The 17308-nt window shown below is 31.6% G+C and overlaps 1 protein-coding gene across 5 annotated transcripts in view; it reads left to right on the forward strand.

Moving 5' to 3' along the window:
- The window catches only part of LOC116779398 (protein spire), an 87168-nt gene that overhangs the window by 18736 nt on the left and 51124 nt on the right, over nt 1-17308 (forward strand). For all 5 annotated transcript variants that reach the window (XM_032673657.2, XM_032673659.2, XM_032673662.2 and 2 more), the window contains exon 2: nt 1930-1967. In XM_032673657.2, the coding sequence (XP_032529548.2) occupies nt 1930-1967 (38 nt within the window). The remainder of the gene's footprint in view (nt 1-1929; nt 1968-17308) is intronic.

Raw genomic sequence — 17308 nt, forward strand, 5'->3', positions numbered from 1 at the left:
ATGTTAAATTTTTTACTTAAATACGTACTGTAAATGTAATTGTCGCAAATGCAGAAATGTGTTAAATATATTTCATTCAATAATCTTCAAATAGGATTGCTTAAATTTATATTGTTAATAGTTTCAGCTTGGAGACGAACTATTTGAAGATATCTCTAATAATAAATTCAATTATTATATGTTAAATTATTTACTTAAATACGTACTGTAAATGTAATTGTCGCAAATGCAGAAATGTGTTAAATATTTTACATTCAATAATCTTCAAATAGGATTGCTTAAATTTATATTGTTAATAGCATCAGCTTGGAGACGAACTATTTTAAAGCCATGAAGTACGTCGTATCTGGTCCATATCCCCGGCAGTAACTAGTGCCTAATAAATATATTTTTAATCTGTACGTCTGATATACAGCATCATTCCCTTGGTTCAGTTCGCTATATAATTACAAGTCATAACTCGATGTTGTAATCTCTACGGGATGCTGGCTCCCATAAAAACTAGTTGCGATCATTAAATCACACGCTAAACGCAACCACACACCCCATTGTTGATAAAAAAATATACACGCGTGAAAAAATATATTAAGATGACTGTTCATTACGAGGTCTGTTTAATTGATTGACTCATTTTGTTATGTATGAGTGAGTTTCATAAATATATATATTTTTTATAAATATTATTTGTAAGAATGTTCTATTGTTGTTATAAAAAATGTTTGCATGCATATTCTTTTTCAGGGTATTTTTAATTTTCACAAACAGAAAACACAACATTTATGTTAGTGCGTTATAATGGGAGTAGGTAGTGTCTACCTGCTAGTGTACCAGAAGGACCTCGAGAGGTTCTCATAGTTAGCTGTCACTTGAATACAGTTTTTGTCGTATTAAAATGAACAGAACGCGTAAAAGCCGACACGTAGATATTTTACTTGCGTAAAAAATTCTTACTTTTGTAACATGCTTTACATTTTTTTTTTACTCATCAAGAAATGAGATCAGTATAGCATAAAGTGCGTTGAACTTTTCAAACATCGTTGCTTATGTATTTTTAATATTATTCGCTTTTAACAGCTATTTTATATTTTCTAATTACGAAGAGAAACGGAACCGAGAATTTTCGAGTTTAATAATTACGCTATACCATCGATAGCACGATAGCATAGTAGTTGTATGAGAATATAGAATATGTCATTGTTGTTCAGTTTAAAACAATTCTTTTATAAGTTAAATAATATGTGTATTGTATATGTTCAATGTTCTGCGGCATGGTTGTGTCACTCGTCGGAGGGTGAATGTACCGTGCAAATAGTGACACTTAAATAAATCCTGTTATTTGCATATTTGAAGCGTTTAACTTAGCTTTGTTCCAAAAAGGATGTAAAAAAATAAGGTTAAATAAAAAAATGTACTGGTGAATTCTACAATATTATGAAAAAAAAAAAACATAATATTAGGTATTTTTTTGTCTCGAATAAAAATAAAATATACTTAACGAGATTTTTGCATCGATTAATTTTTTTAAGTGTTAAAGTATAACGTATGAGTTATTCCAGGTCTAATACTATGTATGAACATGAACACGCTTTACATACAAACTGAGGCATTATTAAGATTTCTATATTATCTTACATTTCGCGGATGAATCAATCGTCTAGCATTTTTGCTCGAATTATATTTAACGACTAACTACAATGAAGTAATCATCGTAAAGTACGTTGACCTCGAGGGACAGCTCTGAATTGTTGAATACTTGCTAGCGTACAGTAAGTTGTTCATTACAGAAAACAAACGACAAAAATTGTGACCAAAACAATCAGCAATACCTATAAACGCGTATTTTTTTTTTGTTTTACAAACATTGTAGGAACGTATTTTAAGGATAGAATTTTGTGGAAATAAAATTATAATATTGATATTCTGTTACAGATGACAGCAGCAGAGAAAAAGTGAAATCAGAACACGAGGTGAGTCCAACATTACGCTTTGATGTCTTGACATGATGTTTACGAGCGTGGAGCGCAAAAAAAGACTTCGGCGCTTTTCATGTAGGTACTTGAATGGCACCGAATTGTATTACCGACAGTCGTGAGTGTGGATGTTGGTCGAGATGTACTTGGTTTTGATTTATACTTATAAAGAATAACGGTGTCTCGGGACTTAAATAAGTCTTACTTTATATGATGATAATGAGCCATCGTCATTGTTATCAATCGATAAAAAAATGGTTTATTTAATTTTTTGTGATAAGATTATGTTGCAATAATGCACCAAGTATATGTCTTGTAGCGAGAAGTAATGTATGAGGATATTTATATTTACGGACGGTAGTCAAGTCACTCCGGTTAATAGGACTGAAGATGCAAGTATGAATACTATAACTAATATAATATTTTATGTTCATAGTGAATACTTATCTGTAAGCGGAACGCAATAAGTAAGCAGTTTGTGCCTTCTCTAACTAGAGAATCGTACGATCTTTCATCCGGTGAGTTAAACCAGCGGCATTCGCTCCCGCAGGCTCTTAATCAAAATTTACGATTTGACCACACAGCCGTTGCTCCGACCTTCTTCGTGAGGCTCGAGATTTACGATGCGTAGCGATTTAATGTTTCAGCGGCTATATACTGTGGACCATTTGGGTCTGAATTGATTTAAATCAATGTCTTTATAAGGTTCGGTTTAATAACAAATTACGTTAGAAATGACAGTATTTTATTATTTGGTTGATTTATTGTTAATATGAAACGCCATTGTAATTAATAATATATACCCTTTGGAGCGCGAATTCATATTTTAAGACAAAAAAGGAAAGTCTATTTAAAGTAACCTTATTTGTCTTAGTAGATGAAATCTGATATGCAAGTCTCGTTTATTTCTGATCTATTGTCAGAGAAAGGTCTTGTATCTTATTTGAGAGGACACGGTTTTTCCCTTGCATTATCAGTTCAGTAACGATGTCCGTCAGTCTGTGGTGATGGCAGAACATCGAGCTGTGGGAAATACGCTCCGTCGCGTCGTCTCGCTTATTTATAGACCAAACACGTGGACGTTTTTATATTGTCTCCTTAGCTTTTATGAAATCTTTACTTTTAGTCGATTTTTTAGATTAAAGTATTACAAATCGTAGATATTGTGCTTATATAACTATTGATAATCATGTTGCTATCCATCTCATCGTCTCAACCACATAACGAAATAACGCTAACCGCAATCTTGTTTTCGCTCAAATTGTAGCTCAATATGATTATTAGTTTAAAGAAAAAAAAATCCCTTCCAGTATAACCAATTGCTATAATATATATTGTTCGTAACTCATGATTTATTAACATACGGTATATTTTAAGACATATATCAATTTATGAATACAAGCTAAGTAAAATAGAACAAGTAAATCCACCGCCCGTAAGATAATATCTATTATGGATGTTCAAGAGGAATCTGCATTTAAATGTGCAGCCGGTTCCCAAGGATACGTACAATCAAAGTTCAATCACATGGGTTGCGGTGAATGAAATGTAATCCAGTCGAACACGAGAGAACATAACGCTGTTAGCGCTGCGTGGAGGAGAATATACGTAATGGTTATGTTTGAAGCTGAAGACGGCAAGGGAACGACAAGAGGACACGAGCCAAGTTACATGTGTCGATAGCGATCGATTGAAAGTAAATCGATTACAACCAACCATATCGATTTATGAATTATTGGGCCAATGTTTGAACGGACATGAAAACATCGTTTATTTACTCTCATTGACTGACATCGCGTTAGTCATGAATATTGTTTTCTGTACGAGGTACAAGTTTTGAGAAAGTATCAGCGACACAGTAACATAAAAAACCATTGCCTGGATGACTGATTCGTTCATTTGATAAATTATTTGTTTAATTCGTTTGAGATCTATGTACGAATGTAATGCTATATCTCAATAACTATCGCTAAGCTGATCGCTTGTAAAATATTATAGTCTTTATGTTACTCTGTAATATTTATCGAAATCAATTCATTCGAACAGACTTTCGATATTGATAAATGATACGGACACTCCGTTATTATTTAAAAAGCGGTTTTAGTTAAATTATCGTTGCTATATTAAATGATACTCGTCGATTACGACGACCCATTCTCGACTGGTTTGTGCATTAAATCTGACATAGAAGCCTTATTAAATGATTCAATACAATATTTAACTCAAACGCCATTAGCTAAATGACATGTTGAAGGTATGTATCACAGATAAACGTTTAGTATTTATATTTGTTAGTTAGTTTTTTTTTACAATTTTATTATATATCTAATAATCTCCTCGCATGTCTTGTTTCATTACTTTAATGTTCTAATTCTATTGTTTTGCTAATTATTTGATTAACTTTGACATTGTATGGCCATTACATCAACATGTGAGGTAACATCCGACAGCTTTACTTCCTTGTTTTAATTGCATCCTGTAAAACAAACGGTACAACTTAATAGAATTTTTTGTTATGATTAAAGTTTTTTTTAGGTTTTTTTTTTTTTTTTTTAAAACAAATAAAAATGTGTCCAAGTTACTGGGGTTACTCCTCGCTCACTTATTTATATGTAGTCTTTTAGAATTTTATATCTTTTTCTTGTTTATTAAATTTATTTCAATGTGAAACGATTATATCATAGCTATAAATATTTCTGCTCTATTGTGTTAAGATCACACTATGTTTGGTATGTGACTAAAGTCACAAAGAAATGTTTAAAATTTATTCGCTTATTGTTCAGTGTGTCAAGAAATAAATAAGTATCATTGTCACGAACATTTGGTGTAACGTAAAATTGTAGCGAGGTAACACAGATTGAGCAGTAAGCACGTGAGAATACCTGTGTACATTGTAAGCTTAAAGGCTTGAGACAGGTTTAATTGGTTAGATAATTTAGCTTGTTTGTCCCACGACCGTACGTCCTTAATGACATTAAAATTGCTAGCAAAAGGGTTCTTTCGCTGTATATCGCAGTGTAGATGAGAATATCTCAAGGACTTTTTTTTTCGTCTTTATATCAGTGAAGGTCAAGAGTTTAAATGTAATTTACGTATTGTTACGTTGTATTGAATGTCAACTTTTTAAAGCGATTACAGTTACCTCTATTGATTTCAGTTGATGGGTTTACGAGGCGTTTGTTAAAGACGAAACAACAGTATTAATGTTTAATTAAATAAGGTATTAATAACAGATAGCATTGAATTATTATTGAATTTGCCATGTCTCAGAAGGTAGTTCGTTCACCATGATGTTAAGATTAAGTTATTTTTACTCATATTTTCATGACATAACAGTTTATTGTTGAGATTTATAGGTTCAGAAAACTGTTATCAATTCAGAAATCGATCCAAGTCTTTGATATCTTGCAAAGTACGATGGTGTTAGGGGCACCGTTACAAGATGATAGAACCTCTAATAGGTACTATCTACCAGGTTACAGTAATCATACTAACAGTTAGATTACCTTAGCCGATCAAACACACCGACACAAAAACAGATTGAATTTGTTATATTACCGCTAAAAGGTTCACATTAAAATATACTTGCCATCTGAATTCCATTAATATTGATAATTTCTAATGCATACAAAGAACAGCCTCAAACATTTGTCACAGGCATACGGTTCTAGTTGTTGGGTCCATGTACATGAATACCGTTTTTGGTATCTTTGTATCTTACATCAGCTACTCCATCATTGCTATCGCCATTTGTTGCGAATTCGCCAATTTCCACTTAATAGACATTGTTTTAAGGGTGTTATTCGTTTGAATTACGCGCTTTTATAGCGTTGTCATTTGGTAGATACTTTGGTTTTGCTATTGTACATTTGTCTAAGTGTCTCAAATATCACTCCCACGGTCTTTGCCACCAATGGAAGCCCATTGTCCGTTCACAGCTCCTCTGAGATAATTCTTGACCTTGTTCCCGTTTTCTGTCTTTTGACTGTCTGCATGATCTCTATCATGTACAAATTTATTGCTTAAATAAATTGTTTTCTAATTTTTAACACCTCAATGCCTTTCACTGCTGAAGTTTTACTTTTACTGCTTTCTACAATTAAATTATATTGAGATATACTCCTCTTCGTGTATGATTCATGTTTCCACATTGCTTTGACATAGATTATGTCACACTGCATTGTTCTACTAAATAGGATTTGCATGGGTGAATTTGGTGAGATAAATTACACAATTTTTCTATCATACTTATCAAGTATTAATCAAGTTGATTTATTATAACGGTATGTGTATATTAACAAGTCTGTATATATTGAGGTAGGTGGTGTTATTGTGTTGCATTATTCACGTAAATTCATACTATATGTACATTATAATCGCTAAATGCGCGATGTAAACGCGCTGCGTCGCCGCATACGCAGCCACGGTCAAGGCCAGCCGCTCGCTTTTTATTGGCGCTCGAAAGTTCAGCGCTCCCCAATGGAGGGAATAGTTACACACGAGTGAAAAATAAAAAAAAACTAGTGTATTTTCTAATTTGATTTCACGAATATTTGATTATCGACATAGACTGTGATAATTTATTTTTATTTCTTATCGATGTACAAATTCTAGTAAAGGATGTTTAAATGATTAAAGTTGTTAATGATGTTAAGATGTTTGAAGATTGTTTTACTCTTTGATAATATTATATGCTGTTGATGAAGCCGTGGCGGCGGTTGTGATCTATTTTATGGTATTTATGGTGTGGTTCTTCCAGTGTTATTATAGATTACACGGCGCATGTCCCCAGCACGTGCGCGGTCACTGATGTCTGAGCTATGAAAGCTCTCTGCAAAGCTTTTAAAATAATTTGATCGATTATCAATTGGAATTTTTGGAAAAAAAAAAAATCAATTTATATCAAACGATATTTAATTTATTTTTTTTATTTGTCAGGATTTTTATATGGAGCAGATATTGGGGAAAGTATTTAGTTTCTTTGTCCATAATTCAATCGTTTAGCCGTTGATCTCCTGTATTTTGGTGGAAAATTTGTTATATAAACATAGATAAGGTAGAAATCGAACCCAAAAAAGTCATAAACGAGGGAATGTTCTCCATCAAATATATTTCTTATTATTTATTGGTTAATATTTACATAGGAAATACGAAAAAACATAACAATTTTACTGTGTTCAAATTGGCGTTTACAAGCAAAATTGATTGGTCAAATTATATATATACGTACATGCTAGTATGAACAGCCAGTGAATAAGATAACGGTTGGGAATAATTATGAGGTAAGCAAGTAATTATTTACTATAGAGTAAATAAGTAATGGTTTTGTTAGTATTATAATTAATTTACAGTAAGAATTTCAGGGTTATTATCATGGTCATCTCCACGGTCCTTATCAACCTGATCGAATTCATTCACTCATTCCATAAGTCCTTCGGGCTGAAGATTTTCCAGCAATATTTTTTTGTAGTTTCTTCTTGGTTACAATTATAATTTTTATTAAATTATGAAGGTTTCATCAATTGTGATTTTTGTAGTTTGGTAATTTAATGCTTGCCTGTTGTAAGTATTGTTTATAGATACCAGTTAACGATCTTTTGGTTTGGTATCCAATCAAACACGAATGTATTTTCTTTAAAAAGATGGACTGTTTACAGAAGTACAAGAAATTTAAATACAATTATAACTGAAGTTTCCTTTCTGAGATGGATAAGATTAAACTGCAAAATCAGTTAATATATTGAAGACTTTCTCCAAGTAAATTCTTATTAACCTCTTTATCGAAAGGATGGGACAGACATTTCACAGCTAAAATATATCTTCATGGACTAGTAAAAAATAAATATTACATACAGATAATGTATGTACAATATTAATAATTCTATATTCCTTATTTCATTTGTCAACTTAATAAGGAATAGTGTATAACCTATTTTATCTGAAAGACGAAGCTCTTCCGCGGTGGTTGCGGCCTAAACCACGTGATTGTTGCTCGGCTCCAGGATCGTATGACCAATACACCACAATATTTCCTCTAATATTCCAACAGGGAGTTATACTGAAATGGCAAAAGTCATTTTGACTTTATTATCTGTTAAACAGGAAGTTATTTTCGTCACTGTACTGAACCTTTTTCACCGTCATCAATTATTATTGATTGATAATTCAATTCCACGTGTAACGGAATTTAGCGCTGCACCCACCGGCTATATCTTCTACAATTTATTGCCATTGATATAAGAAGATCGGCTTTTATTAATCTAGATCAACCGAGGCTCGTAAAATGTTAAGTTTATAGCGGCATTGCTTGCTTCATTAAAGATTGTGTGTAACAGTGAAAATTGAACAATTTCAGCCGCATAACAACGCACTCATTAGAGCATTCACTTCGTTACAATTGAAACGGCTCTATTTAGCCTTTGTTTTATAATATACTACTATATTAAATGTAATAATACCATCATATTTCATAAGGTAATTATGAAGATGAGTTGTTTTTTTTTCTAAAAAATAATGTTTTCAGAAATAGAAGTATATACTAAATATTTTTTTTAGGTTGTATAATGTAACTAGCGTGTTACTATCTGTATTATAATATTCTCCGTAAAATTTTTTTAAAGTTATACATTTATAAAATACCTGTTGCGTTCATTGATATTACAATTTAGCTCTGATTGGCATAAACCGGTTAGGCGCTGTGACCGTTAAAATACGTTACATCTGTTAGTAGCTTGTGAAAAATTTAAAATTCGTTGCGTCTCCTAACTTAATAGAAAAATATAAAAAAATATGATCCATTCATTAGAAATCTACGGCCATGACAATATTATTCTTGATTTTAAGTTAATTTGTAAAACTACGCATGAATTTCTCTTTTAATATTCCAAATTTAGTTGCATGCGTCGGCGAATCTTAAAGATAGAATGCGCTTTCTATCGGCAACGTTGTCGTCGATAGTCGCCTGCTTATCGCAGAAGGCATCTGTTTTTGCTCCTTTGTATAGTTGGAGCTTATCGTTAATTTGCGAAACGTGGGAAACGTTAATGCTCACCGGCTTGATGTATCTTAAATAATTAGCATTATCTTTAACACCTATAAGAGTCACAGCATTGCAGTTTACCGTCTCACTTCCAAACAGAAAGTCGTAATTAAAATTTATCAGCGCCAATACTCCTATAGTTGTCAAGGATATTTTATTTATAGTTTTCTCTTTTAGCTTCTTGGTGTTTTCAGAAATCATTAAGAAGAATTTATTTAAAATTCAACGTACTAACCATCTTGATATCCATTATTTACGTAGCCATAACAGGTGATTAATACGACATTTTTCACAGTTCATACAATAAAATTATGCAGCTATGCACCAATAGCCATCATCAGTGGAGTTGTTTCTTCTCTGCTGGGTGTTCCTTTATCGGCGTTTTGTTTTGTAACCGGACATAACATAGTTCGTGCTGTAATGACTTACATTACTGTTTTTGCGACGGCAGCTGAACGAAGAGTCTGTGGAATTCGCGCGGCATGTGCAGCTGATGTAATTAATTTATTTTTTATGTCATCTTTATTATATTATTCAACAACACCGTACGACGTCCCACGTTCGTCATACATTTTTTATGTTGTTGAATTAATTCATCCCATAACTTCCACTGAATTATGAACGACGTAGGAAGCTCGGTTTAATCTATTATTAGCGTTCATTAATAATAGGTTTGCGGTAACTTCAGGCGCTTGAGCAAAACCTAACAATAAATACGTCAACAGGAAGCTGGATCAATGCCCCGTTTAAACCGTTTCGACTGAATGCTGTTTAAATTGACTATAAAGTTGTCTTTTACGTAGCTATTTGTACAAATAGAGATAGTTATCAGATTTATGTTATAATTTGTTGTTCTGACTTGGATTGGAACTTGAATTCCCGTATTGTTATTTTTAATAGATGTAGAATTTATTACTTATATTTTCTGATTCTTATAATTTTAGGTGATCTGTACGTCATAAATTCTTCCTTCTAGAAGCTTTTTTTAAGACTCACGTCACTGTAGTTTCTTACGATTCTTTATTATATTTTAATACAAATTAATGCAATTTTCACTTTCATTTCACAAAATACACTGTTTGATATAATAGAAAATATACTCGTATGTAACATAATTAATATTAGGAAGTTTCTCTAGATCATATTGATTATGTTAAGTCACGCAACTTTGTCCAAATTATAGGTATTTATTTGTTAATATCTATATTATTAAGTGAAATTGGAATAGATTACGTTTTTTTTTATAACTAATATGTTAAAATTTGAAAGAAGATTTAAATTATTGTTTGTGTATGGCTCATTACTTTAACTTGTAGGATTTGTGTAATACTTATGTCATTAATATGTATTATATTTTAAAGTAATTTAACTCTATTTATGTCAATTTTTGCATCAAAAATAAAACATTATGAGTTAATTTGGTCGATTATAATTTTTGTTTTCGTGAGCACGGAGCTGTTAGGTGCATTTTAAGAAGCAATTTTTTTTATAACAATTTTGTTCATGAACATTAAATTATTTCATGAATAGTAAAGCCACGAATAAGTCCTTAAGATTCTTCCGCACTAACCGTGTCAAATTAAATTATAGCCATCTAATTCGAGTGTGAGAAAAATTTCAATGGATTATAGTGTTCATAGCTTTGAAGACAAATCGGAAGTGAGCTGTTATTATCTCGGACTGATATTATATTGATTTAAACACACAGGTCTGCTTTAATTTAATATGTAATTACCACTTTAATTGCTAGTGTTTCAATATTGCTTTCACAATCTCCGTTCGCAACAAAGCTTAATGAAGTTTTCACTCTTACCGTTACTATTTGATACTTACACGACCCGAACAGGTGTAATATGTTATAGTCTTTAATAGATACATGCTTCACTTTTTATATGTACGTTAAATATCCTTCTAAAATCTGTACTATTTTAGTTCGTCATTACTTTCTTAGGATCGCGTAATAATAAGGTGGAAATCTTATTTTATTGCATAAGTTAATCTTTGTCTATCTGTTATGGGATCAATTAATCGCATGTAATGACACACATGTGTACGTTAAATAATGTGTGTCATAGTGTCAATAAACTGCGGGCGCTGTACTCGAGAGCTGCGCGGGCGCAGTTCCGCCGCGCGTGCGAGATTACAGAGCACGATCGAGTTTCACACCTGCTTATAAATCGCACTAATAAATAAATGAATCGTTTTAATTAACTACGGCGTGTGATGATTCTTGGCAATAAATGATTTATATTTAAACTAAATGCATTATTCTATAAACTGCATTTAACTCTATTACGCTCTGTTGTCAATATTAACTAGATCTTTCTTATGCAACGATGATAATACTTTATTTGAATGTTCGTAAGTTTTATTATTGTGTTATCTTGTGGATATTATGGATTTGTTGAGAACTTAAGAACTTTATGAATATTATTTTTGATAGACTATGTTCAAAAAATAAAGCGATCATAAAAAGAAACCTCTGAACTGCGACAGAGAATAAGTAAAACGACTTCATATATTTTCTATTAAATAACGCCGAAACTTGTTTTTATGTATGTTAATATGAATATAATGTATGTTAGGATGTCAATAAACTGCAGCTAGTGGCGGGCCACAATTCGTCGATCGCCAAGCCCTTCCTCGCTTCCGCCGTGCGCCTGCGCACGATCGCCTCGCCTCAGTGTGAGAGCTATTAATGATTTATATTGTTAAATTCTGTTAAGCTTAGTGAATTAGTGATGCATATAAATAAAAACCTTCGATTTATAATACACATGTATATATGAATTCTATTCCATAGCTCACTGAGTTGAAAGTTATTAAAAGTGTGCAATAAAGTTATCTGTATTTGAATAGAGTGATTTATAGCTGGTATTTGTGATATTTTTATTAAATATATAAAAATCCACAAAAGTATTCGCCTGTTCCGTTAACCCAGATCACACTGAATTCCACGGGCGAGAGTAAAGCGGACAATAAACATGAAAAGCTATTTTTATATGTATTTAAAAAGGTGAGAAAGGATGTTTAAAAAAGAAAGTTCAGCTTCGCCTTCCTCTCGACACAATGATTATAACTCAATATCAAATCAATGTTACGTATTGCTCAGTGTTTTACAGAATCAATTTAAATAATTAAATTTGCCACCAGTTTTGTATTTAAAATATAATTTCAAGTAAATTTATTTAAATTAATATAGTTTTTAGCCGGGGATAAAGTTATCGGCCTGTTTACGTTTCATACCTTAGAATATTACTACCTAATGAATTTCAAGGCATAAAATTATTTATATCCAAATAAACTAACCGTAAAGACGCTAACTAAATTTTCCATTTATATACCCGATAATAACTTGGCTTTAAAGTTAAACATTGAAACATATAATGTGTTTGTACTTGACGTGTACACGCGCTCTCGGCTAACTGCATGTAGAAGCTGTCTCATCAATAACGCATGGCCCCAGAAAATGGCTGGTGTCAAGTGAGTTGTCGACTCCCGTTCAAATATGCTTAAGCCATTTGGTCATGAGTAATGTAGAATCTATATAATTTTCCGTTCAGACGTTCACACAAGCAGATAGCTGTAATTATTATAATTTTACATAATATATCTATATATTTTGTTTTGCCTTTCTCTCCTTATAAGATAGTCGTACTAAAATATTATTTATATCTTATTATATGTTCATTAGACTAACGGCTATGAAATTAATCACAAACAACGAAAGCAGAGACAGAAGTACGAATGTGTGTGTTGTTACCTATTATTTACTTTAGATATTCATATAAAGTAAGTATAAACATAATATTGTTACAAGTGAGCCTAGCAATTTATATACATATATTAATTTAAGATTAATTTGTGTTGTTTTATTTTTAAAAAGGTCGCGATGAACACTTTAAGTGAAATTTCACATTCTAAAAGCTTCGTTAACTGTCAATAGTCGGACGTAACATGCGTCGCTCCAAAGAAAACGAATTCAATCACTTTCATCTCAGCATTGTACGTTGTAATGATCACGACAAATATATACTTAGGATCTATGTGTTACATCTGGTTTTTGTTCATCATAAAATTGACGACAATTTGATATAAGGTTAGCGTCACAGTTGGAGTGAAATGCTATACGAGTATACAGCGATGGTGATATTAGCATTTACTATATAATTTTCTAAATAGAAAATGTGTCGTTGAAAGTTTACTTGTAACTATTATCAATATAAATGTTTATGTTATTTTAATATAATGACAGTATAATATAATATTATTCTATAAACTGTCGGTTATAGCAATATCTCCGGTATTGTTCGTTTGGAGCTTAAACAGTATCGAAAACCAATATCATTGTATCGGAAAGATTTCTAAAGCTATAATAGTGAGTTGCGCGGTCGATGTGGTCTACAAACTCAGCGGAACCTGCCTCCGACCTGCCGTCTATCGTTCGCAGAAAATAAAAACAAGTTATATGTTTGTTAGTCATTAAATGTACATAATTTTTAAGGTTTTTTTTTTCGATGATATATTTCAGTAAAGTTTAGTTGTGAGTAATATTACTTTCTTATGTTTTTTTATATATCTATTCGTAGAGTTCTTTTTGTATCATCTTAATTTATTATCAGATTATTTATCGGAATTAATATTCTAACGGTTCTTCGTAATTGTTCCGAATTCGAAACGTCTAAGTCGAATAGATTTTTGGTTCGTTATATTTATGCGTGGCCCCGAAATTTTCTATAATTTGTAAATTTATTACGCTTGTTTAAAATGTTGCCTCACTAAAAAAACTAATATACTATTAGAAATATTCAAGTTAGATGAACATTCTATTCTAAATATTGTATGTAAATTAGACCTGGATAGTGCTTGGTTATCATCACTTGTAGTTTTGGAGCAGCAGTATTCTATTAAACAAGACCTGCAAATTGTGAGTTAATTTATTTTAAAATATGCCGATGACTTTTCAATATTGTTCTGTTAATGTGTTGAAAGTTCTGTAGTCGATATGGATGTCTGAACGGAGACCAATTTCACCGTCCTTCGTTCCGTTTACTTTCCACCGTTGCCGCATGCAGTGCCGGAGATTATTTTTTATATTTTCCATTACTACACCCACGGTCAAGTCACGATGTATTAAATTAATAACATACGAACGCATTCAACCCTATTCGGATGTAACAAGATAATGAAGCGAGCCACGCATGCTTCTAATGGACGTGAATTCCAATATTGTTAACAAGAAAGTATAATTATGTTTTCACTTCTCAAAATACCATCGACTTTTTAATGAGTGACAATAATTATAACTATCACAATCCGATGTGAATTAAGAAGCAATTAGATTTGTACTCTCTACTGTCGTGCTGATATTGTGACGTGTTTTTTTTTGTTTGCGTTCTGAAACCGATCGAGGCGTCCGTCGACATGTTGATAGCAGAAATTGAATCTATTATAAATGAATCGAAAGTTTTTAATTATATTTAAATCATTGCAGTTCATTAATATGGAATTGATTTAATTTCATGCCTATATACTAGATCCGTTTGAATAAACCATTTGTTAGGAACGAAAGCATGATACGTAATATTACGAATACGTATTGTTTGCGAACTTTCTTCTTATGAGATAATTAGCGAGACCGTCGGTCCGTTATGATGGAGCCGTGCTGGAGCTCATGCTGGGTGCTGATTGATTGTGTATTAATAACGTAATTCGTTGCATCAATCCACGTAATTCCGTTGTAATAGATGCGAATGAACTCCGCCGCTAGTAACATCTATGAATGGCGCATGTTATGTTTCGGTACATTTAGATTTATATCTTTGGCGTTTGTCTGTATTTTAGAGTAGCGTTTTTAAATAATGGGAAACGAAAGCATATTGCGACATTATCATTTCAAGTTATCTCCTAATTGATGCTAAAGGTCGTTGTATACGAGCTTGCGATCAAGGCTCGCTTCAACATCGTCTTATTTCTTATCAGCAACTGTGTGATGTCATTCCTTGAAATCTATATTAAAATATTTGATTATTTCATTGTTTATTTTAGTTCGACCTCAGTTATCATTTTCATATTTTTTCAATGTCCGTTTTAATATAAAACAATGACATCAGCTTTATCCGTGAATACGAGAGCGCTATAACAACGTAGGTGTTGTGACTTGGTCATAATATGCTCAATCTGTTCTCGCCATATTAGAAACAGTTAGTAACGATTTGGTAATGTTAAACGTATTAAAAACCTTAAGAAGGTTTATTAATTAATATTATATGTATGCCTTGTCACGTATTTCATTACTTGAATATATAAGAACAAGCTTAGACATTACAATATTAGATGTACATATACAAAATGATAAATAAATTCTAAGTCGTTGTTTTAGTTGCCTTAAGCTTATCTGTTACTAAGAACAACTTAACAAACATAAAAAAATATTTTTTTTAACAATGTTTTTCCGCAAGTAATTCAACCTGCCCATTACATGAATAGTTGTGGGCGATTTCATATTGATCGCTGGCCTGCCCACCGACAAGTATAGGGCTGTTATGAACATGACACGCGATGTTGTACAAATAATACATAAAAATTTAAAACCCACTTGTCCCTGTCAATACTTGCTTTTTATTATTGGAAAACATCGAAGTATTAACAGTTTAATTGCAATTAAACTTAATAGACACACATCACTAATCAAACATCTTAAAGTGTTCAACGGCTCTTAAGAATATAATTTCTTTAATCCTAATGATTATATCTCGATAATAAATGAATTACAGTTATTCTTTTTTATTAAAAAAATATTGTTGCAACCTTTAAATATTCTCATTTATTATTTGGTGCGACAACCCTAAAGCTCTTGTATACATCTCGATCGATACTTTACATTTTAGGCTAGAAAGCGACAGTATACTTTCGCTAGTCCAAAATCGGCGAACAGCTTATTTGTTAAATAAATCGATAACTCATATCTCGATGGTTGTTTTGTATTTTAAGTGTGACAACGGTATTGTCTATGGCGTTGGTTTAAATTTCTATTTGTCCAAATACTCATGTTTACTTAAATAATTTTTAAATTTGTTACATTTTTGTTAGTTGTTTGTGTTATCAGTATGTTTATTTAATCTGATATATATATTTTCATTATTTGAATTTCTACATACAAGTCTATTAAAATATTCGTCTTCGTGTCCGTATTCTATACGACTATCGTATTTTTTTTATAAAGAACATAAAATTTTCTCTTCATCTAATAAAATTTTATAACATGTACCATAATAAAACATCAATGTTAAACAATACCTTTTAAGATAATTGAATTTCGATTTTTTTTATATTATAAATAAGCTTTCTAACTGAGAACGTTTACATAATAGACAGTAAAAAATCGTTTATATAACATATACATATGGATAAATGTTGCGAAATTTCGCTAAAATATGTGTTTTGATACAATTTATTGATTGGAAATTACGAAATAGTAAAGGTCATCGACTCTATCATGAGCAGTTGGACGATGATAAACTATTATTATTTTTATGGTATCAAATTTTCTTCATTTTTATTATATCAATAAATTAGCAACCAACGTCTACAAGGAAATTAAAATTTCTAAAAAAATTTATGGATGTGTTTTACATAAAATTCTCGTGTACAAAAAGTTCTGTAAGTTCTTTCTAGTTGTGTATAAAGACTAATTCTCTGCATTCTCCACTCTGATGAGCGTCCTCGTGGAGGTATACAGAAAGGGAATTCAAATTAGTGCAAACAACGTTCTCTTATGTTTCCCGTGTTTGTTCATAGTATATTTTCTATACGAACTATGTATATAAACAATTCAAATTGTGGGCGAAATTTTTAATATAAAGGAAATTTTTTATTTGGGTACGATTATGTTAAAATTAATTAAATTCCGCTCTCACACTCTCCTTTCCCTAAAGCATTGTTGCGTAAGTCCAAGGTGGACCGTGGGAAGTCGTAGATCCCCAGAAATGCGATATTGTTCCCAGAAGATTGTGAACCGCATAAGTAATTACAATAATCATTTTCTAAATCCAAATCCGGTAAGGAAAATTTTTTAGTGGAACATAATCGTGTTAATTGTCCAAGTCTTAACATCTCATGTAATATATATTAAATCGTTGAAAATGATGTAGATTTAATCTTTATCGCTGAGACTGAAATATATATATATATATGTTGTAAAGAAAATTTTCTTACAAAATCATAACTTTTTTACACATTCCATATGAAAATATAAGTAATGAAAGCCATTATTTTGTAACACATACAAATCAAATAA

This window comes from Danaus plexippus, chromosome 2 (assembly GCF_018135715.1).
Source record: "Danaus plexippus chromosome 2, MEX_DaPlex, whole genome shotgun sequence".
In the NCBI taxonomy this organism is placed as follows: Eukaryota; Metazoa; Arthropoda; class Insecta; order Lepidoptera; family Nymphalidae; genus Danaus; species Danaus plexippus.